This window comes from Sciurus carolinensis, chromosome 8 (genome assembly GCF_902686445.1).
Source record: "Sciurus carolinensis chromosome 8, mSciCar1.2, whole genome shotgun sequence".
NCBI lineage: Eukaryota > Metazoa > Chordata > Mammalia > Rodentia > Sciuridae > Sciurus > Sciurus carolinensis.
Window position 1 is genome coordinate 121,338,625 of NC_062220.1, and position 21,597 is coordinate 121,360,221.

The 21,597-nt window shown below is 46.8% G+C and overlaps 1 protein-coding gene across 4 annotated transcripts in view; it reads left to right on the plus strand.

Moving 5' to 3' along the window:
- The window catches only part of Ppm1f (protein phosphatase, Mg2+/Mn2+ dependent 1F), a 32,288-nt gene extending 10,941 nt beyond the window's left edge, over positions 1-21,347 (plus strand). For 2 of the 4 annotated variants that reach the window (XM_047561872.1, XM_047561870.1), the window contains 6 exons: positions 1,708-1,850; positions 6,060-6,262; positions 7,387-7,575; positions 9,883-10,026; positions 14,700-14,793; positions 17,042-21,347. In XM_047561872.1, coding sequence (XP_047417828.1) covers positions 1,708-1,850; positions 6,060-6,262; positions 7,387-7,575; positions 9,883-10,026; positions 14,700-14,793; positions 17,042-17,421 — 1,153 coding nt within the window. In that variant the 3' untranslated portion in view covers positions 17,422-21,347. The remainder of the gene's footprint in view (positions 1-1,707; positions 1,851-6,059; positions 6,263-7,386; positions 7,576-9,882; positions 10,027-14,699; positions 14,794-17,041) is intronic. The other 2 variants (XM_047561871.1, XM_047561873.1) reach the window with 2 other exon arrangements.
- The last annotated feature ends 250 nt before the right edge of the window (positions 21,348-21,597 follow it).

Consider the following 21,597-nt stretch of genomic DNA (forward strand, 5'->3'; position numbering starts at 1 on the left):
TCAGCAACTTAGCAGGACTCTGTCTCAAAATATAAAATTTTTTAAAAGGCTGAGAAAGTAGCTCAGTGATGGAATGCCTCTGGGTTTACTCCCTAGTACCACTAAAAAATAAACTAAAAAGGGCTAGATTTGTAACTCAGTGGTAAAGCACTCGCCTAGCGTGTACAAGGCCCTGGGTTCATTCCCTAGTTAATCTCCCAACCCCCACCAAAAAAAAGGAAAGAAAGCTGAGTGTTAGCACAGCAAAGAATCACCCACTGACCCAGACATGCTCCCCTGACCCTTAGGGACATTCACACTGATGAGAGCAAAGTGTACATCATCCAGCTTCCAGGATTCCCACTAGGTGTTAAGGCAAATTATAGGAGTTAAAAATGTATCCTAGAGGCTGTAGGGGCACCAGGAGTAACTCCTTCTGCCCAAAAAGTCAGGGAGGGCTTCAATAGATATGGAGTTTCAACAGTGTCCCCAAGATACAGAGCCCACCTAGAGGAGCCTGGCAGACATGGAAAGATGCACATAATGCAGAGTCTTAAGCCATCCTCCCCTCTGCCCTCTTCCTTTGCCACAACTGGCTTTAGTCTCCCTCCCCAAAACTCTTCCCTTGATTTGCCATTCATTCCCCTTCTGCACTGACTCCTATTAAAGGCCCCTGACTCGAGGTTGGTATTTCCTCCTTTCTACTTGCCTTCAGCCTGCAGTGACTTCCTTTTCCATTCTACCATAACTTCCCTTTCCATCCCACTTACACCTACTTGACTCTTCAGCTGTGTTCTGTGACCTTCAAGGCAGTCAACCAAGACTTGCTTCTCAGAATTGTTCCTCCCCCATCTGTCCAGAGACCCTATGAGCTGTACATAACCACTGCTTCCATCAGACTCATCTTTCAAATGTGGCATCAAGGTCCTACAATCCCTCAATCAGCTTTCTGGGCTGCTTGTAATAAGGCACCACAAAAAGTGGTCTAAACAATAGACATTAACTGTCTTATAATTCTGGAGGCCAGGAGTCTGAGATGAAGGTAGCAGGAGGGCTGGTTCCTTCTGGTGGTTTGCAAATAATCCTTGGCATTCCTTAACTTATAGGTTCATTTTCCACATCTCTGGTTTACACAGCTTTCTCCATGTATGCATGTCTATGTTCAAATTTCCTCTTTTTCACAGACATCAACCATATTGAAGTAGGAGCCCTTCCTACTCCTGTATGACCTCATCTTCACAAATTCTATCTGTAAATAAGGTCCTATTTTCAAATAAGGTCCCATTCTGAGGTGCTGAGGGTTAGGACTTCAACATATGAATGGAAAGGGGGACAAAATTCAGCTCATAACATGCCCTAACCCCTGGCATCCCCAACTGGCATTGGTCACTCCCTCTCCCCTCCTGTAGTACACAGACCAGGAGCCATCATCTGCTTAAATGTCAGGCAGTTTTCCCCACCACTGAGGCCATACATCTCAGGAACACCTTTTCCTCACCAGCCTCAGCACTGCATTTGGCTCACACAGGTTCTAGTAGATGATATGTGTGTTGTGTGAACGTCCCATCCCAACTCCCCAAGGACACAGGTCACTCTGCTTATTGTGACCCCACAACAGGGTGCAAGCCATCATCTCTACCTCTCGAAGATCTTCTGGGTTGGGGAGTACAAGTCATGAACTTCTGTTGGTGAGCTGCCCTGGCTTCACCTTTTATTTCTTGTCCCAAGGAATGCTCCACCATCACTTGCTGCAGCTCTGACACATGAGGCAATTTCCCATCTGCTAAAGACAGACCTTTCCGAATTTAGGAAACTGCCCAGACAGGAGGAAGAAGATGACGATGAGGAAGAGGAGAAGGCTCCGATGACCTGTGAGTTCTCTTTCCTCTCAGGTGACCCCAGAGCTGCTTAGCAGGTGACAGATTTTAGGTTGACACTGTGAGAAACTTGTTGATCAGAGGTGCAAAGGGATCAGCACTGGGTCAGTCACTCATGGCAAGGTGGCAGGATCCAAGTGCAGAGAAAGCACAACTCTGCAACACAAACCCAGCCAGGGGAGTGTGGCCATCAGGGCCCTGCTCAGTCAGCCAAGACAAAGCATTCAGTGGATACCAGGCACCTTCTTTGTCCCATCTCCCTTAAGTTTCAGAACAGCCCTTGTGTCACACTTTACACTTGAGGAAAAGTGCTAATTTACAATCTGATGGCCAAATTCAAACGGACTTGCTACTCTCCCTGTCAGCGACATTAGGTCAGAGTCAGCAGGGTGTCACGAGAGCAATTCAAGCAACATTGCTCCACTGGGGGAGGCATCATGGTCCAGATGGTAGAAAACACCAGAGTACAGGCCCCTTGCCTCAAGACGGAAACACCTTCTCCTGCCTGTCCCTGAGCTTTCTCGGGAGGTGGTGATGGAGGCTTGTCTATAAGCCTGCCCCTTAAGACAGTCATCAGTAGGTCCTGACTAGGGACAGCATGGTACAGCCAGAGGAACTCAGAATTGGGAGTTTTAAGAGCCATTTGATAGAGAATCTACTAAAAATGGAGAGCTCTTATTCTGACTTTCTTTTTCCTAGTAATTACTTTTTATTTTATTTCATCAGTGTTGGTTCCTGTTGGACCAGAGAAGTACAGAGAGGAAGGATGGCAGGCTGCTGGGGAGGTGCCACCTGGGGCCTCTACAATCCTTTTACCAGCTAGAATTTCATCTCTGCATGGCTTCCCAGGCAGTGGGAAGCACATTTTCTCTTCCTTAGCCATTTCCTGTCTGTGTTATTTTAAACTTGGCATTAGTGCATACACGGAAGGAAAAGCAAGGAACAAGGTGAAAGGGAAGAGAAAAAAAAATACATGAAGCCTCTAGCATCAGTGATTGCCAGGCTATTTCCCTCCTCCTCTTTCCAGTCCTCTGTTCCTTGGCTGTCTGCCCACCTTCCATCAGAGCACAGAGCACAGCCTTGTATTCCTGCCTGGGAGACAGCTGTCCTCAGTGACAGGCAGCCATTGTTCTCTGCAAAGCCAGCAGGCTTCCTGCTGGTAGCAGCTGCCACTGCGCAGCTCCATAGAGGGAGTACCCCCACCTCTCACCCCACCCTACCCTGGCTGATTTACCCTGAGATAGTGTCATCTGCTGGTAGGAAGGAGAACTGCTTGGCTCACAGGGCAGAGCCCTGCACAAAGCATCTGGGAATGAGGGAAGGGGCACAACCAGAAGGAAATTCAACCTGTCCTGGTCTTCCCTTTCTGTCCCAGAACAATGTTGTACGGGCCTGGGCTAGAGGCTTTTAAAAGTCATGGCACATAACAAATTCTCATCTCTCAGCCATTCTTGCAAAATTACATCAGGGCAGGCATTGTGAGAATCACCACTGAAGGGCAAAGGTGTGACTGAAGCATCTATGTGCCTACCAGCCCACTCTCCCCAGTGATTGTTCTTAAAACTCCTGGAGCAATTTCTGAGGGCACTGGGTTACAGCCCTTGACCAGAGGAGTAGGTCCTGCGGGCTGGGCATTGCTGCTGTGGCTTTTTGTCCTCTTTTGTTACTGCTCGTTGCTTGAACAAGATTTAAGACAACACGTGGGTGGAAATAGCCTCAGTATTACCTAACGCAAGAAAGGAACAGGCAGCTCAGACCTGTGCTTTAGGCCTGGTGAACACCAGCAGTTTCCAGGAGTGAGAAGGAACCTGCAGCAGTTTTCCGAATGGTTTTCTGCATACAACTGTCTACAGAGGAGAAAGAGGAAGTCAGGGGAGGTGGTACCGTGAGGACTGGCCGAAGGAGGAAGTCTCCCTTGGTCAGCAGGAGAGCTGCTGGGCCAAATGCACATGGAGCTACCATCCCTGTGGGCCCTCCCATGTTGGTTCTCCAACTCATGCACCAATAGCCCCTTACTTAACCTTGCCCTGCCAGTCCCACAGTTCTTACCAAATGCTTAAATGGAGTCCTGTCCTAGATGTGGTGGCAGCCAACTGGAGCCAACCACCCCCCACATCCCTACCTTGTTAAATGATTCCCCTCAAACTTATCCTTCTGTGTCTCTCAGTGCTTGCAGGTCTGCCAGCTCATGGTTCCTCCTCTGCCCTCCTCTGTCTTACCTCTTTTCCTTTTCTTTCACAGCCAGTTCCTCTGGCTAGGAGAGTTTTCTTTTCCCAATTCCCCAGGTCCTTTGGGTGTGGCCTGTTTTCAGTTTCTTGACCTTGAAACTCTTCTCTTAGGTGACCCGCTCTGGCTCACCTTTACCTACCAGATTCACCTGAACTGGCAGGAGTCCTGGCAGGGGGTTGTGTACTAAAACTGAAATGAGTCCCTGAAGGCACAGTCCCCAAATCTCCTTGGGACCTAGGCCTTATTGATCTTTTCTTAGGAGCTAGACTTAGATGTGTTTTTTTGTTGTTGTTTTGTTTTTTGCTTTTAAAATGAGTATTATAACTTGTATTATTAATTGCTTCTTAATAAATTGCCACCCAAATTTCATGACTTAAAACAACAGATACTTATCTTCCTACAGTTTCCATGGGCCTGGAATTTGGGAGAAGCTTAGGCAGATGATTTTGCCCAGGTTCTCACGAGGTTGTGGTCATACAGTACCACCACACTGGAAGATCCACTTCCAAAATGGTTCAGTCATGCTTGCAAGCTAGAAACCACAAAACCTCTTAAAAATCACACCTGACCTCCTCTGTGTTATTCCATTTATCAGAAGCAGAGATTACTAAGTATCAAAGAGTTGATGGATGTATTTTAAAGTCATCACATGGGGAAAACACTTTGACAAAAAATTGAGCAAATATTTAAAACAAGTGTAAATAAGGGAAAAAAATTACCCATAGAACCTGCCTCTGTAGGTACCCACTCTTACATCTTGGTTGTGTGCCATTTCTGCCCTTTTTTGCTGGATCCAAGCGTTTTTTCATGTATTCCTGATTAAATGATACAGATTGTCACAGAATGTATATAATGGGATTATACAATGTGTAGCTTTGGGGGATTGACTTATTTCCCTGGAAATCAACTCAGGTTGTTCCATATATTGGTAGTTCATTCCGATATATTGGTAGTTCTCTTAATGAGTAGTATTCCAGGTATGGATGGTCCACAGTTTGCTTAACCAATTACATATTTGTTGGTTTGGGGTTTTAATTTTGTTTTTGGGGGGCATTTTTTGGTACCTGGTAGAATATTAAACCCAGGGGTGCTTAACCACGGAGGCACATCTCTAGTGCTTTTATTTTTTATTTTGAGACAGGGTCTTGCTAAGTTGCTTAGGGCCTCATTAGTTGCTGAGGCCAGCCTCAAACTTGCAATCCTCCTACCTCAGTCTCCCGAGTCACTGGGATTACAGGCTTGCAACACCACACCCAGCAACAATTAACATGTTGGACATTTGAGCTATTATAATTAAAGTTATTATGCACATTCATGTACAAGTTTTTCTGTGAACAGTTTATTTTTCTGGGATAAGTGCTCAGGAGTGCAATTGCTGGGTCATATGGTGGTTGCATGCTTTAGTCCTGAAAATCATTTTTAATAGCAACTTAAGTCATCATCAAGAGAATAAGCCGAAGCCTGGTTGTAGTAGCATATGCCTATAATCCCAACTACTCAGGAGGCCAAAGCAGAAGGATTATGAGTTAAGGGCCAGCTTGAGCAACTTGAGATCCTGTCTCAAAAACAGACAGGATTTACTTATCATTCATCTGTCATTAGATATATATCGTTTCTAATTAATAGACAATTATAAAATGATTCCACACTTTGTCTTTAAATTATTTTTGCATATCCCATGTTTCCTTATGTTGAGTTCCAGTGAGTGGAATTACTCCATCATGGGATGGGACACTTCTCGATACTTATCGTCAAACCAGACATTTCTAATTGCTGACAACAGACTGTCATGCATAGTTTATTAGATTGGTGTTTTCAGCATGTCCCGTTAGGTGATTGGCTGGTAATGCAGGCTGATGATGGGTACTATCTGAAATACCAAGGAGGATGACAGGAAAGGGGAACAGAGAGCCAGTAAAGCCTCAGTAGTCATGATTTGTGCTTCCCTAACAATTCCTTCATCATGTCCATCAGTGCTAGATGCCAAAGGCCTGGCACGACGTTTCTTTAACCAGCTCTGGGAAGTATGTGACCAGTGGCAGAAGCAGGTGCCATTGACTGCCTGGACCCCACAGCGGCAGTGGCTGGTCTCCATCCATGCCATCCGGAACACTCGCCGCAAGATGGAGGACCGGCACGTGTTCCTTCCCACCTTCAACCAGCTCTTTGGCTTGTCTGTAAGTGTTCCACCTACAGGGTCCAGGGATAGGTGTTGTCCTGCACCAGCATAGGAGAACTAGAGCAGAGGTGAGGGCCTTGGGTGCCAAGAAGACATGCCAATTAAGCCAGGAAAAACATTTCTTGGCTGTAATCTCAAGACTGAAGTACTGGGCAATCTAAAAGCACTTCCTAAGGAGAATCTGGAAGCTCTAATTAAGAGTACCAGCAACTCTGGGCCAGGTTGCCAGGTACCCTGCTTTCCCAGGGAAGGACTGAAAAAGGCAACAATTGGCCTATATCTATTATAAGGGGAAGCCCCAGTGCCACATTTACCCCAGACTTGTATTATTGAACCCTGCCTAGCCTCCAGCACTAAGAGCACCCTGATGCATCTTATCTCATTTTATATTTATAGTAGCCCAGTCCAGATGATGAAACTAAGGCTCCAAGGGCTTTCCTCTTCCAAATTCCCCAACTCATAAGTGCGTGAGACGGGTTGATCCCTTTGATGATAAAAATCATGCTGATTCTTCCAGACACTACCTCTCTCAGTCTTTTTTTCTATTTCTATAATACAGTACCCAAGACTGGGTAATTTTATAAATAAAGGAAATTTATTTCTTATAGTTCTGCAGACTGGGAGGTCCAAGGTCAGGGACTGCATTTGATGAGGGCCTTCTTGATGATGGAGACTCTCTACAGAGTCCTGAGGCAGTATGGGGAATCATGGTGAGATAGAACAAGTTTACCAAAGAGGACTTGCTTTTATAACAAAGCCACTCTCTTGACAACCCATTTATCCATTAGTCCCTGAATGGATTAATTCCAATTATCTTCCAAAGGTCCTTTCTCCAAATATCATTAACTTTGGTAGTGGGATGTAGTTTAGTGGTAGAGTGTTTGCCTAACATGTGCAAGGCCCTGAATTCAATCCCCAGTACCACAAAATAAATAAATAAGATTTGGGGGATTACATTTCCAACACATGAATTCCAGGGGCAGGGGGAGTTGCAAACATTAAAACCATAGCGCTACTAGTCACTGCCTGGGTTGCAATCTCCCCAGATGAGAGCAGCTGGCCAGGGTCCCCAGCCAGGCATAAGGCTAGCAAGTCTATGACTCCCACTGCCTTCATCACCAGGACCTCATTGACCGTGCCTACTTTGCTGTGTTTGATGGTCATGGAGGTGTGGATGCTGCAAGGTATGCTGCTGTTCATGTGCATACCAATGCCGCCCATCAGCCAGAGCTGCCCACAGATCCTGCGGGAGCCCTCAAAGAAGCTTTCCGACGCACAGATGAAATGTTTCTCTGGAAAGCCAAGCGAGAGGTAGGAACCAGAAACTTAGTCTCAAATGTGGTTTCGGGGCCAGTAGCCTCAAAGAATACTGGCCTCTTCAGAGGGAAAGAAACCAAAGTGATTAATGGTGTAGGAAAGTCCCCACCGAGTGCTGCTGGCAATCATGTCATTTCATTCTTATGAGACAGGGCCTCGTTTCTCATTTGAACGGAAGCAGCACAAAGCTTGCCCCTTATATTAGTTTATTTTTCATTACTCTAACAAAATACCTGAGGCTGTGTAACTTTATGAAGATAAGAGGTTTATTTTGACTTTTGTTCTGGATATTCAAAGTCAAGAAGTCTCATTTGGTAATGGTCTTACTGACAAATTCCCAAAGTGGCTCAGAGCTTCCCATGGCAAAAGACAGGGACTACTTAGGTATATGTATGTATCTTCCAGCCTTCCCCCCTCTCCTTATAAAATCACCAGGATTCAATCATTGTGACCCCACCCCAATGACCTTATGCAATCCATTTCCTCCCAAAGGCCCCACTTCTAAACATCATAGTTAAGTTTCTGCACCCTTAATACCTGAGAAGGGGTTTAAATGTGAACACATGAAGCTTTGGGGAACATTCAAACCATCTCCAAACCATAGTATCACTAACTCAGCTTGCTGGGCCCTCAACAATGTAAACCTGGAGATGGTCTATAGGCAGACTCTTTTAAAATGTACTCAGGATTTTGTTTTAATCAAATATGGTAAGGCAACAAGTTACTTGGAAGAAGAGTGTGTTATTTATGGCTTCCAAAAGAAGCATACCATGTCATACAGGATCACCAGGGAAGATCCAGGGTAGGTCAGGAAGCACAGGAAGTGAGGCCAATATGGCCTCCAAGAAAGGCACTGTCGAAGCCAGGCAGGCAAGTACCAGCAAGCTCAGAATTGGGTAGTTCGAATAACCTCGGTCAGTTTTAAGTGTTTGGCCCCCAGCCATCCAGCACACCAGGTCCTGAAGCCCTCCAGGACAGGGGAAACTTTGCCCAATAGGTGAGGAAGTGGGTTTTTGAGAACATGGACTCAAGATCAACTGTCTTACCCATGAAAGGTATACTCACAGGTTAGGTGTTTGCTGTCTCTACGATTTAGCTAGCTGTGGGGGCAGTCTCTCTATGATCAACAAGTCTCCCAGATGTCAGCGCATCATAAAATACAGAAAATATAAAGGAAGTGGTACACTATCCCACCTCCCCTTGCTCATCTGGGCAGGGTTTCAACAGGCTGCTGGTATCTACTCAGAGCACATTTTGCTCTCAAGAGTTTTATCCACGTGTGTGAACTCATCCTTATTTCTGAAAGAAGAAACAGTGCAACATCCCCACTGGCCCTAACTGCCCTGGTCTCTCCCAGCCCTGTGAGGTGCACTTTACTATTGTGCCTATTTTAGACATTGGGAAACTAAGATTGAGATCACTTAAAAGTTCTTCCTCAGTGAGGAGACACCCTGTCATCACACTCTGACCACAGACCTTAATGGAATTCAGTGGAACCCAGCTGGATTTTGCATCTTAACAGATAACCATAGAGCATCTAAAACTGTAAGGGGAAGCCTACTGGAAAACTGATAAATCTTTTCTCCTGGCCACTGTACCTTCAGGAGGTAAAACAGGCCTCTGAGCTTAGTGCTGCCTCTCTGAGTAGAGAACAGAGTCTGAAGCAGGTATTTATTTTATTCATTTTTTTTTTTTTTTGGTAGTGTTCAGAGGGAACTCAGGGCCTCATACATGCTATACCTCCAGCCCCTATTATTATTATTATTATTTTTGGTGCTGGGGATTGAACCCAGGGCCCTGTGCTTGCAAGGCAAGCACTTTACCAACTGAGCTATATCCCCAGCCACCCCTATTATTTTCTTTAAACAGCTTTATTGAGATATAACTGATAATAATAAATCACATTGTACTTAAAGTACACTATTGGATAAACTTTGGCTTATATGTACACCCATGAAACCCCCACCCCAATAATGGACATATTCATCACACCCAAAAGTTTTTCCTGCCCTGTGTCATCCCTGTCCTGCTTCTGCTCTTCTGATCCCTCTCAACAGACTTGCTCTTCCACATTCTACTACAGACAAACTTGCATGGTCCAGAGTTTATTAGTGGGGTTCCATAAGGTGTGTTCTCCTTCCACGTGGTGAAGGAGAACAATTCAGTTATTCATCTTTGCTACTGTGGGGCTTTGTAGTCCTCTTTTTTTACTGTTCCAGCAGTGGTTCTGTCTGGTTCAGCATGTGCTTGCCATGCAGGCTCCAAGTCACACCTCACCCAATTGGGCCCTCTCTCTTGCAGCGGCTGCAGAGTGGCACCACAGGTGTGTGTGCACTCATCACAGGAACCACCTTGCATGTCGCCTGGCTCGGGGACTCCCAGGTCATCCTGGTGCAACAGGGACAGGTGGTGAAGCTGATGGAACCACACAAACCTGAACGACAGGTAAAGAGTTCCCTCTGTCTAAGCCCAGGATATTCCCAAACCTCCATTGTGCTTGGGTCTGTGTAGAGGACCCAAGTCTGGGAACCTCAAAGGGAACCAGAATGCCAAGAGACCAGTGGGGTATTGTTGGGGCAGATTATGAAGTACAAGGGGCCCTAGAAACTACTGGTACTCCTGTACAGGGAGGACTCCCCTGCCTGACTTGAGTGGCCAGGGAGTCCTGAGTTCTGTAGGTCACAGTGACATGAAGCCCAGAGGTCCAGGCAAGAGCTGGGCCCTCTGCCTCAATAGGAAATGGAATCAACTAATCCCATTATAGAGTCCTGTGATGCACAAAGACAAGGAGTGACTGACCATGGGCTAGGGGCATAGGTGACGCTCTACTGGGACTAGGAGGAACCAGGCATAGGATTGTATTACAGTTACAGGCTACACTGGGATCCTGGGATCCTGGGATTCTGAGGTCACTCACTTGTTTGAACCTCAGGGTCATTACTTGGACATTAGGATAATGTTCCTGCTCAGACCATATTTCACAAATGTGTTGTGTCTGTCTGTCTCCAAAGGACATCAAGGATGGATATCAAGGAATGCCTGTATGCCTCCCAAACCCTGTTTTCCCCACACACTGCTCTGCACTGTTTTCACTTAGCCATGCACCTGGTGAGCCTTCGTACATCAGCATGTAAAGAGCTCCATTCTTTCTTAGAAACCTATGGCATTTCATTCATTATTCAGTCCCTTTTGAATAGACATTAAGATCTCAAATATTCCAGTGCTAAAAACATTGCAGCAATGAATAGCTTTATACTTTACATTGTTGAGTATATCTGTAAAACATCTACAAGAGGGATTACTCTGTCAGAATAGACAAATCTACAGTCTTAATAGATTTGCCCAACTGTCCTTCTTGGGCTAAGCCAGCCTGTGCTCAAGCAATATATCTGAGAGGCTCCATTCCACCCTGGTCCCACCAACCTGTGGGATTCTACCCATCTGAGAGGTCAGAAGGATATCTAAGGGCATTTGTTTTGTTTGCTTTTTCATCTTACAGAGCAAGTTTGAACATCTTTTCAAAAGTTCAAGGTCATTTTCATTGCCTTTCCTGTAAGTGTTCTGTTCCTGTCCTTTGCCTATTTCTTGGCATTTGTAGGCACCTTAGACAAGTTACAGAGGTTGACTCTTGTCTGGTGATTTGCAAAATTTTCCTGCATTTGTCATTTCTCTCTTGTCTCTGTTTACAGGCTTTTTCCATGTAAGAATTTTGGGTTTCTTGCAGTGGGATTGAACAGTCTTTTCTTTTTGTGGCTTCTAGATTGGGAAAATTAGGCAGACTCTATCAGGTATCAATAATCGTCAGGGATGATAGTGGTCCTTGGCCTCCCACCAAGGCTCATGATGTGGGCCACACGTGTTCTCCACATTGCACAGAGGAGAGAACTGAGACTTAGAGAGATTCAGTCATTTTTCCAGAGCATACAACCAAAGTGGTAGGTAGTCTCTGCCACCCTGCTGCCACCACAACCATGGGAGGGTGAGTTGTTACCTGTTCCCTGATGGGCCCTTCTCCCCAAGACAGGTGAAATATAGCCAGGTTTGGATTAGATGCAATCCTGTACTTAGGGCACTTGAGCACATCTCTACAAACTCAATGTCCTGCACTTCCTCTGAAGCCCAGTGGAGAACTTTTCCAAATAGTGCTTGAGCCCTACATTGACAGAGCACAGAAAGATGTCCTTGCTTGGTCCTAAGGATTGTGTGGGGACCCATGTTGCTGTCTTAACTGTAACTGTCTGAACAGAGCCTCTTCTACCACTGGAGTCAGTTCATGCCGGGAGACATCTGTCACCTACTCTGTTCAGGTTACTTTGCTGAGGCAGCAAGATGACAAAACAGAACCCATGTACAGGACATGTCTCCCTGAAACTCCCTGTGTAATGAAGAAGCAAGGAATGACTGGCAAGGGTACAGGACATGGACAGAGTGCTGGAGAGGACATGGCAGAGAGAGGAATGGGAGTGGGGCATGGGGCACTTCTTGAAGACAGGCCATCTCATCAGGCCAGGGCAGTGTCCAGGGGAGAACTGGTTAAGCAAGTACCAGACTCAAAGAACGCTGTACTGCCAGGGCTGCCTGGGCCAAGAAGAATTCTGCAAGGAATCACTAGAAGCTTCTATAATGTTCACACCAGTAGCAGGCAAGTTGAGGGCTGGGTCACAAAAGACTAAAGCCAGGAGAGTTGTAAGAATCATCTGCAGTCACTGCTTTTGACAAGTCATCTGCTTGTCATGGCAGACAAGCTGCAGCAAGGATCCACCTTAGGAGAGACAGAAAGAAAAGCTCAGGTTTGGGGATGGAGACATGAAGAGGTCATGGGCAGCCAAGAAGATGATGATGCTGTGGGAAACTTTCACTAGGGCCTTGTGAGCTCCAGGGAACATGAATGTTAATGGAACTGCTGGGCCACCAGCATTGGGTTTGATCTGGAAGAAACTATCAGAAAGGTGAGGAAGATGAGGCAGGAGGAACAGAGAAGAACTGAGAGGGTGAGTATCCAAGGAGATAGGAGGCAAAGATAGGACACCTTGAGCCCAAGGACACTGTGGTCCTGGACCATGCCAAACTGGTCCAGCCTGTGGCTGTGGTGAGGCTGCTGTGGCTAGTACAAATGGGGGTGGGAAACATGGAAGGGGAGGGGGATCTGGCTACAGGACCAGGGTTATAGGGCCAAGTGTGGTGAGGCAGTTCTGCTTTAGTTCCAGTGCTCTTGGTCCCAAAGCCTAGGAAGCCTGCATAGACAGAGTTGGCCTGTTGGCCCAGGGAACCCTGGTAGTTTCCAAACTGCGTGGCTGTCAGGATGGAGATCACAGGCCCAGGAGAGCAGCATGGTCCAGGGGCCCTCCCAGCCTCCAGCTCAACCCTGTTCCCACAGTCACCTCAAGGTTCTGGGACTTCAGGAAGGAGGTTCCTACTGTTTGGAAGGCTCAGGCTCCCTGCTTTTCAGCCTTCTTGGGAAAACCCTGCCTGCAAGAGGGACTGTGGTAGTTAAACCCAGGTCCTTTGGCACCACTCCTCCCCAAGGTTGAAGCTGAATGAATGTGGACTGTGTACTTCCACCTCTGGAGAACCCCTGGGAGAATCTCACAGTTCTCCTTTGTTCACCCTTAGTAACCCCCATTCATTGTCCCCACCTTCTGGGCATTAAGGATTTGGGGAAGGCTCGTCCATGTAGGAGATAAATGAAGAGAAAGGCTAACAGTTCTCAACTATATCTTCCCATGGGTGTAGGCTAAGAGTGGTCTCACCACCCCTCCCAGGGGAAAGCCTCTGAGGGGGTAAGGGTCTGCTCCCATCTGCAGCTCCTCACTGGCCTGCAGGTCTCTTATGAGTGCATGTGTGAACACATATGAACTTACTTGTGTAGTATGTCTATCCATGTGCTTCTTTTCTCCCCTTCTCCACCCTCAGCTCCCTTCTTCCTTTCCTCCTTCTAGTCTCCATGCCTTTCTCTGGCCCTGCTCATCCTACAGAGGAAAGGGAGTCTCAGACACAAGGGCAACTTTGGGAGCCTTTGAGGTCCCTTAGTCCTACCTCCTTCACAGATTTAAGAATCCCATGCTAGGCTGGACCAGGTGACTGCTTCTAGTGACCAGGAGTCTCAGCCCATCAAGCACCCACCCAGTCACTCACTCTGAGTGAGGGCCATAGCAGCTCACTCAGTTAGGTTGGAGTGTCTGCAAAATGAGTTCCTGTCATTCCCACTGTGATATCCTCTATGGGGGGACTGTACAAAAAAGCCCAGCCTCCTACAATAGGTGTGCATCTGCACAGGATCAGGACAGGGCAATGCCCCAGTCTCTCCAGCTGGTACTGTGCCCCAGAGACTGAGCATGCTGCAAGGTCAGGTGGTTTACCCAACAATTTAATTAGGGATAAAGGATATCCTCCCTCCTCCAGTAGACATGTGAGATGCCTCATTCCCAGTGAGGCACATGGGGTGTGCTCAACTCTTGTCCCCAGTTTTCAGGCAACAGATCCACATCTGGAAAGCCTCTCTTCTTTGGGGAAACTGATAGGACCAAAGAGATTTTTTGAGGGACTTATGGAAAGAAGTTGAACTGGAGCACCATGGTCCTCTGGTGAGCAGAGAGAGTATCTAGAAGTGAGCTTAGGTGGAGGGAAAAGTACAAGAACAAAGCAGGCACAGGACTGCCAGCCAGGGCCTGGCTTAGGTTTCGTGAGCACTCCCTGTGTTTGCACATATGTATCACATGCTTCATCTTGTCCCAGCAACTTTCAAAGTAAGGACAGCAGCCCTAAGGTAAAGATGAGGAAGCTGAGAGATCCATCATCTCAGACTGGGACTGAGCACCTCCCTGGTCCCAAAACACTGCTCAGGAACAGGGTCATGGCTTATTGGCCCCAGGTGATCAAATTATGTTTACACCTTCCCTTACTTAGTCATTCCTGCAGTTTAAAGACATGCATGTTATTTATAGTTCTCACTTTTTAATGATGCCTAATGTGGGTACATGTGTGAACCTCCTGACTTGGTTTAAGTGATGGGACTTTGAACATATCTTAGAAACCAGCTCAGTCTCTTTGCTTAGGCATTGGGAGCCCCCTGCCCTGTGGACTCACTGAGACCTCAAACTCTGACTATCTCCGTATAGGATGAGAAGGCACGCATTGAAGCACTGGGCGGCTTCGTGTCTTTCATGGACTGCTGGAGAGTCAACGGGACCCTGGCTGTCTCCAGAGCCATAGGTAAATAGGGTGCAGAGGTGGGCACAGGGAGGGGGAGGCTGCTGGATACCCAAACCTGAAACTGCGGTCAAGGGCTTACCTAGTGGTTTAGGATAGAATGTAATGTGACAAAAAGGATTTTCAAGGATCCTTCTTGACTTTTGGTGGAGTTACCTGCTAGTAAATCCCTAGTAAGTTGACAGTATCATAAGTCAATAATGTGTTTAATGCAGCTAACCTAGATTAGCAACAAAAGCTACTGTTAGGTTTCAGTTGTTTCCTCTCAGGATTGTGGGGCTGACTGGAAGCTGCAGTTCACTGCTGCCACCAGTACCAAGAGAATCAAACTACAGATCCCTCACCCAAGAAAGGAACAAAATTCAAAGTGCAGTTGTTTTTTGTTTTGTTTTGTTTTGTTTGCAAAACACCAAATCTGTATTTACACTTCCATATAATAACATAACTTTAAGCTGAACTATGTCATAAATAAAACAAGTAATGTCTACTGTTTGACAACCTAAGTATCAACAATTAAAATAAATCAAATGGAATGAAATAAGTACATAAACAAAAATCCAACAAATTGTACCTCTGTTGTATGCACTGTTGTCTCAAAGGAAGAAACACATACAAAACCAGTAGTATGCTAGTGGTTAATCCTGATGGACAAAAAACATACTCTGAAGTACAAAGGACTGTGAAAAAATTTGATATTTTTAATGCATTCAGAAATGTAGTTGGAAAAGAGATATCTGAAAGCTCCCAAAATTTCAGCATAACACAAACTGACCTGTTTTCAAATGGATTTGATGATTTTTTTTTTTTAAATACAGGTTTAAATTTCAGCTTGCTAATATCACATCCCCCCTTTTAAGATTTACATTTACAGTCACAGCAAGCTTTCTGTAACACTCACTGAATTAGGAAAAGACAGAATCAATCATCTTGCAAATGTGTTAATCTTCAAAAATAGACTATAAAAAGTGCAAAACTATGAAAACAAAATCTAGATTTTTGTACATATGGCTCAGCTTGTGAACAGGAAAACAGGTAATAGTGTCCACTTTCCTGATCCAAAGCACTTTGCTGCAATGCCAGCAGACTGGTCTCAGACTGGTCTCCCTGAACATGGGAGTTAAAACTTCTACCTAGGTTGCCTCACATTGCATAATGAAGAAAAAAAAAATCTGAATTTTTTGAGCATTTTACCCATGTTTTAAGAAGAGGAGCAGGACAAGAAAAATTAAAAGTGCAAATTTTATTTTTGAAGCAGTTTTTGTTTTTTTGTTTTTTTTTTTTTTTTTTGTGTGTGTGTGTGTGTGTGGTGCTGGGGATTGAACCCAGGGCCTTGTGCTTGCGAGGCAATCACTCTACCAACTGAGCTATATCCCCAGCCCATGAAGCAGTTTCTTAATAAAACATTTTGTGATTTCTAAACCTATGAGCTGCTAATAAACAGCCATGGACAAGTGTAGTTGTTTTTAAATTTGTATGCCTTTCACATCATTGTAAAGCCAAAAAAAAATCATAAGTTGAACCATCATAAATCAGGGACCATCTGTACTGTGTTTATGTTATCAGATTCTGACAGAACTAGGAAAGATTTAGAAACTACAGCTGAACACCGAAGAAATTTTCATCTCTCACCAATAATTGCAGTTTAAGTTATGTATTGTTAACTTTTACTTAAAACAGGTCCCCCTCCAAATAGGAAACCTTTAAATATTTCTTAAATGAGATTATCCCCATACACATTCATGCTAATGATTCTTGTGTATCTTTCGGGGAAATACAGCAATTTCCCTATCCCATCCCATTTTCTCAGTATCTCATCACTGCTAGATCTCAGCCTGGAGACCACACCTGGCCCTTCCAAGTACCTAAAAATCATTCCTTTCCCAGCTTATTCCCTGGAATTTGTCACTGCCCCTCCACCCTCCTGAAGTGTCCTATCCTTTTTGGCAGGTGAGGTAACAGCCCATCTTCATGCTGCTGCCTCTAGACACACCAAGAGGGGGCCAACAGGGGTGAAGGGAGCAATAAGACCCCTATCTGAGTGGAAATTGGGAAGAGGAAACATGGTCAGAGGATTCCAAGGAGGGCTAGAAACATTGGGAAGGTTTGAACATGGAGGCCACAGACTTTGTGAGAACAGGGTGGGCTCTGTACCCTCAGGGCTCACCGGCAGTGACCAGCAATGAGGTTGGGGCCTAGGCAGAAGGGAAAGAAGCAAGGTCCTCTGACGAAAAGCTCTTCCTCCCTTACCCAGGGGATGTCTTCCAGAAGCCCTATGTGTCTGGGGAAGCAGATGCAGCCTCCTGGGAGCTGACGGGTTTCGAGGACTACCTGCTGCTTGCCTGTGATGGCTTCTTCGATGTCGTCCCCCACCAGGAAGTCACTAGCCTTGTCCACAACCACTTGGTCAGGCAGCAGGGCTGTGGTCTTCACGTCGCTGAGGATCTGGTGGCTGCAGCCCGGGAGCGGGGTTCCCATGACAACATCACAGTCATGGTGGTCTTCCTTAGGGACCCCCAAGAGCTGCTGAAGAGCAAGATCCAGGGTACAGGGAACTCCCAGGCAGATGTGAGAAGCCAGAACTTGCTCTCTGGCTTCTCAGAGCCTGAGACCAACACTCCACAGAGAAGCTAAGGTGGTCCAGGCCCCATACCATCCCATCTTGACCCCTCCCGCTCCATCCTTGTGATTACCCCCCTTAGAGGCCTTAGGACCCGACAGGCGGTAGTGGGCAGAGGTTGCCCACCCATACAGCGCTTCCCCCAGTCCCCCCAAGCCGCTCATGGTGCGTGTTGCAGCCTGTCCTGGTGGCACCCATAGAACTGCATCAGGCAGCTGGTATGTCTCAGAAGGAAACATAGGGAAAAGATCTCACCAAAGAGAAGATGGCCCTGGAAGTGAGCCAGCTCTTTATCCCACCTCCCATCAGAGCAGGGGTAAGACCAGAGACCACAAGCACCCAGTGGCAGCCCAATCAAAGACAGGGTGTGCATGTGGAACAGCAGGCTGCACATGTGCATGTGGAATCCTCGGACAGACCCAGGAGCCCCAGACATCTTTAAGCATGACCTGGGTCAGGCCCAGAAGGCAGGGTATCCAGCCCAGGTTTCTCATGGCTCCTCACTATGGCCCTGGTCTTGGCTGTGGCTGGATAGGGTTTATATTGACAGGCCCACAGGTCATGTCAGCTTCCAAAAGAAAAGAAAGTGGCCTTGCTAGAAAGGGAGCATGAGGGATTTGGTTCACAGCAGCCATTAGGCAGCCTGTGATGTGCTAAGACCTTCCAGGCCCTCTCCCTTTTTCCCTTGAGCACCCTGGGGAGGTGGAGTTCAGAACCTACAACATGACACGCATGTGTCTTTTGTGTATGTTCAGATTTTATTCCAGGGAAAAGTCTAATCCAGAAGCAGTATTTCAGGTTTATCTTTGTTTTTTTCAGTGCCAAGATGACCTACAGTGTCATGTAATTTAACAGAGATTAGTGTTTTATTTCTTAGAAAATTTAAGTATTTACACTTTATTTTTTTCTTTTTTAAACTATTTTCTTGTGGAAGCTTTTTTGTTGCAGTATTACTGAATTTTTTTCTAAATCAGGATTGAAACAGAAACTTTTCCAGGTGGTATTAATAAGCCACTCAAGTGCCTTAAAAGCTTTGTGGGTAGTTGAGAACTACTGAACCCGCCATGGATCTTGATAGGTGTGTTGAAGTTCTCACAAAAGCAGCATTTGTTTTGTTAGGAAGGCATGATTTTTAGCTAGATATCCTTCTGAAAGAGTTATTTTGCCTCTGTGATGCCAGGCACCCTTAAGAGCCTCCCTGAGGTGACTGGCAGAAGCCATGGCTACTGTGGGGCCATAACCCATGCCCATACTACAGGGTTGTGGGCATCTGGGGTGACATCTATCTCCTTACTCACCCCCTGGGCCCGACCACAAGCAGAGGAACCTATTGCTGTTTGACTGGAATGTTCCAGAATATCTTTGTGTATTTGTAATCACATTGATTTCTTTGGGAAAAACAATTAAGAGGGCCTGGCAAGACTGGAGACAGCCCAGCATCTCCAGCTTTGTCTGGAGGCAGTGGGAATGCTTCTGGCTGCCTTATAGCATCAGCCACAGCTCCTCCTCTGGCTACTGTAACTGGTATCCTCCCTTGCTGGGCTCTGCCCTATAGCCTGAACAGTTGTGAGAGATTCCCATATCACCTAGAAGGTGAAGCTTATAAGCGATAATACTTAGGTGCCTAAAGGGGCTCATGTAGTGTATGTAGAGTCAAAAGTGGCAAGGCTAGTGAAGAAGCCAGGCAGAGGGCAGGGACAATAGGGGAGCGGGGAGGGTTGAACAACTTGGGAGGCCCTTCAGGAGTAGCCTCAGTGGGAAGGACTAAGTGGTGGGCAGGGCTGCTCCACAGAGGCTAGCAGATCCAAAGGGCAATGGATGGTTCAGCCAAGGCTTATGGAAGTGGCAGTAGGCGGAAGCTTGGCTATGAGGTCCATTCAATGATAATCAGAGCCCACCTGAAGACAGCAGGGCCCCAGGAAGGTCTGCACGGCTGTGCTCAGATTGCCTCAGCTCTTCTCTCAGCTCAGAACAGGTGGGTGTTCAAGAGCCCCCCACTCCCATCCCAAGGCAAGTTCACTGTCCACAAGAAGGGAGGGAGCCAATCTTGGTAGGGCATGCCAGATGCATGCTCAGTGTTCACCCCTCATTCCCAGAGCAGGGATGAAGAAATTAAGACCATGTAGTCAGTGCCTTGCTCAAGGTCTCCTAATAGAAAGCATCTTAAACACTGTCATTTAGAGAATTGTTGGTCACCAACAATGACCAGGTATTGCTTAGCTTGAAGGCCCTGCTGCCTTCTGGGGGCCAGAAACCAGAACCCCTTGTGCCCTCTCAGCACAGGGCTGAGCAAAATGCAGGGTTGTGGTTCCACCCTTCACTATCAGTGCATCGTGCCCCTGCAGTGACCTTGACAGAAAGAGGGAGCTGTTGCTTCTGTTTTTCCCTATTCTTTGCTAATCTTATTCTGTTCATTGTTGCCAAGAGTGGAGTTTCTCCCCTGAGGTGTTTAGACCACAAGCATTTGGTGGTCTGATTTATACTGTGGCCTGAGTGTTTACCAGATCTCCTTTCAACTCAGCATACGGAGGAAACCCCTTCCCCAGGATTGTCTGAGCACCTCCCCCTACCCTGAGCTAGGCTGTCTGCCATGGGGATGGCCAAGCCCCTGCCTGGCAGAGGTCTGGAGCCAGCATTCAGAGCTGGTCCATCCTTACCTTGGGGCCAAGATGGGTGTTGTTCTCCTGTCAGGGACTGGCTTTACACTAACTCCTGGGCAGTAGAAGGCCCTTCCACACCTGGGGCTGGACCAGGAGCCACCAGGTGTCTTCAACTTCAAAGATTCCTGGGCCACCTCCTTTTGGGGCCTTAGTCCCAAGAGAGTCCCTAGCCAGGGATACTGGTCTGAAAAATCCAAATCCTCCTCAAGTTTCAGCTTTGCCACCAACTCTATGAGCTGAACAAGTCGATGCATCTCTCTGGGCCTCAGTTTCCCTTTTGTAAAACACAAGGGTTGTATAGTGTCTGGAATGATTCTAACCTTTTGGAATCCTAGAGGCTCAGGGGCTACTCAAGGTGAGCCTAGCGGGCCTGGGAAGATGCTGCCAGTACAGAGGGCCCCTCCCCCATGACCAGCAGGAATGGGTAATTAAGTATTATTAGTGTCTATTCTTAAAATTAAGTGGGTTGGAAAAGAATCGAGTTACAGATGCCAGCACCTTATATGGAATACAAATGCTGGAGAAATCAAACCCTGCTTTTACAGGTAAGGCCTGCAGGTGCCATAGGTGTAGGAAGGGCAGGAGGCCACACCTGCACTCTCAAGGGTGTTCTAGTCAAAATCCAAGATAGGAAATGGGTATATTTTAAGGGGCATAGGGACACAGTGTGGGCAGGGCAGCCAATGAAGTTCCAGGCCCCCTGGGAGAATACTAGACTTCCTGAGATTTGGGGTCAGCCTTGGATGAGGCCCTGTTATTGACCATGGTCTGTGTCCTCCTGCCCTCCCTGGGGCCAGCATGCAGCACCCAGTCCTCACCTCTGCCCCTGCTGTGGCAAGTTTTGGCATCCCTGCTACCTCAGCAGTATTCCCAGGGCTGAGAGGACAGCTCTGGCCATTCCTAGGCCTGGTCCTGACCCAAACTATATGGAAGCCAGGTAGGCCTATGTAAAATAAGCTGTTTATGATTTGATTCTGCCTCTGTAGCCCAAAGGGGGCAACCCCCGAGTCCTGTGCTTTTGCCAAGACTCCATAGCTTTGCCAAATGCGCCGAGCTTTGCCATTCATGTGCCCTGCGGGCCTTGCCAACGGTTTATCTGTGCACACCTCAGGGCTTCCTGGGAGTGTGTTCTTGTGTGACAGGGAGTCTTGTTCCAAGACATGATGACTGTTTCCCCTGGTCTTAGGGACAAGTCCCAAGGTGAAAAGGCCAGAAGGGTGGTCTCTTCCCAGGGACCCACCGTGCTGAAGTGTCAATAAACCATGAATTCTGAGACTGTCTCCTGTGTTGTGCTTTCTTTTCTCACCTCTTAAGCATCTGGACCCCTTGGATATCCAGGGTGTGTTTAAAAGCTCCTCAGGTGTTGGGGGACTGTCTAAGAATCTTGGGAAGCATTCCTTTTAGCCAACCCAGCCTGCTTTTCATCCCTTGAGACTTCAAGACCACTCCCACCACCAGCAGAAGGGTTGTGGGAAATGGTTGAGGCCCCTGCACCTTCATATGACATTGGGGAGCATCTGGTGATTCCAA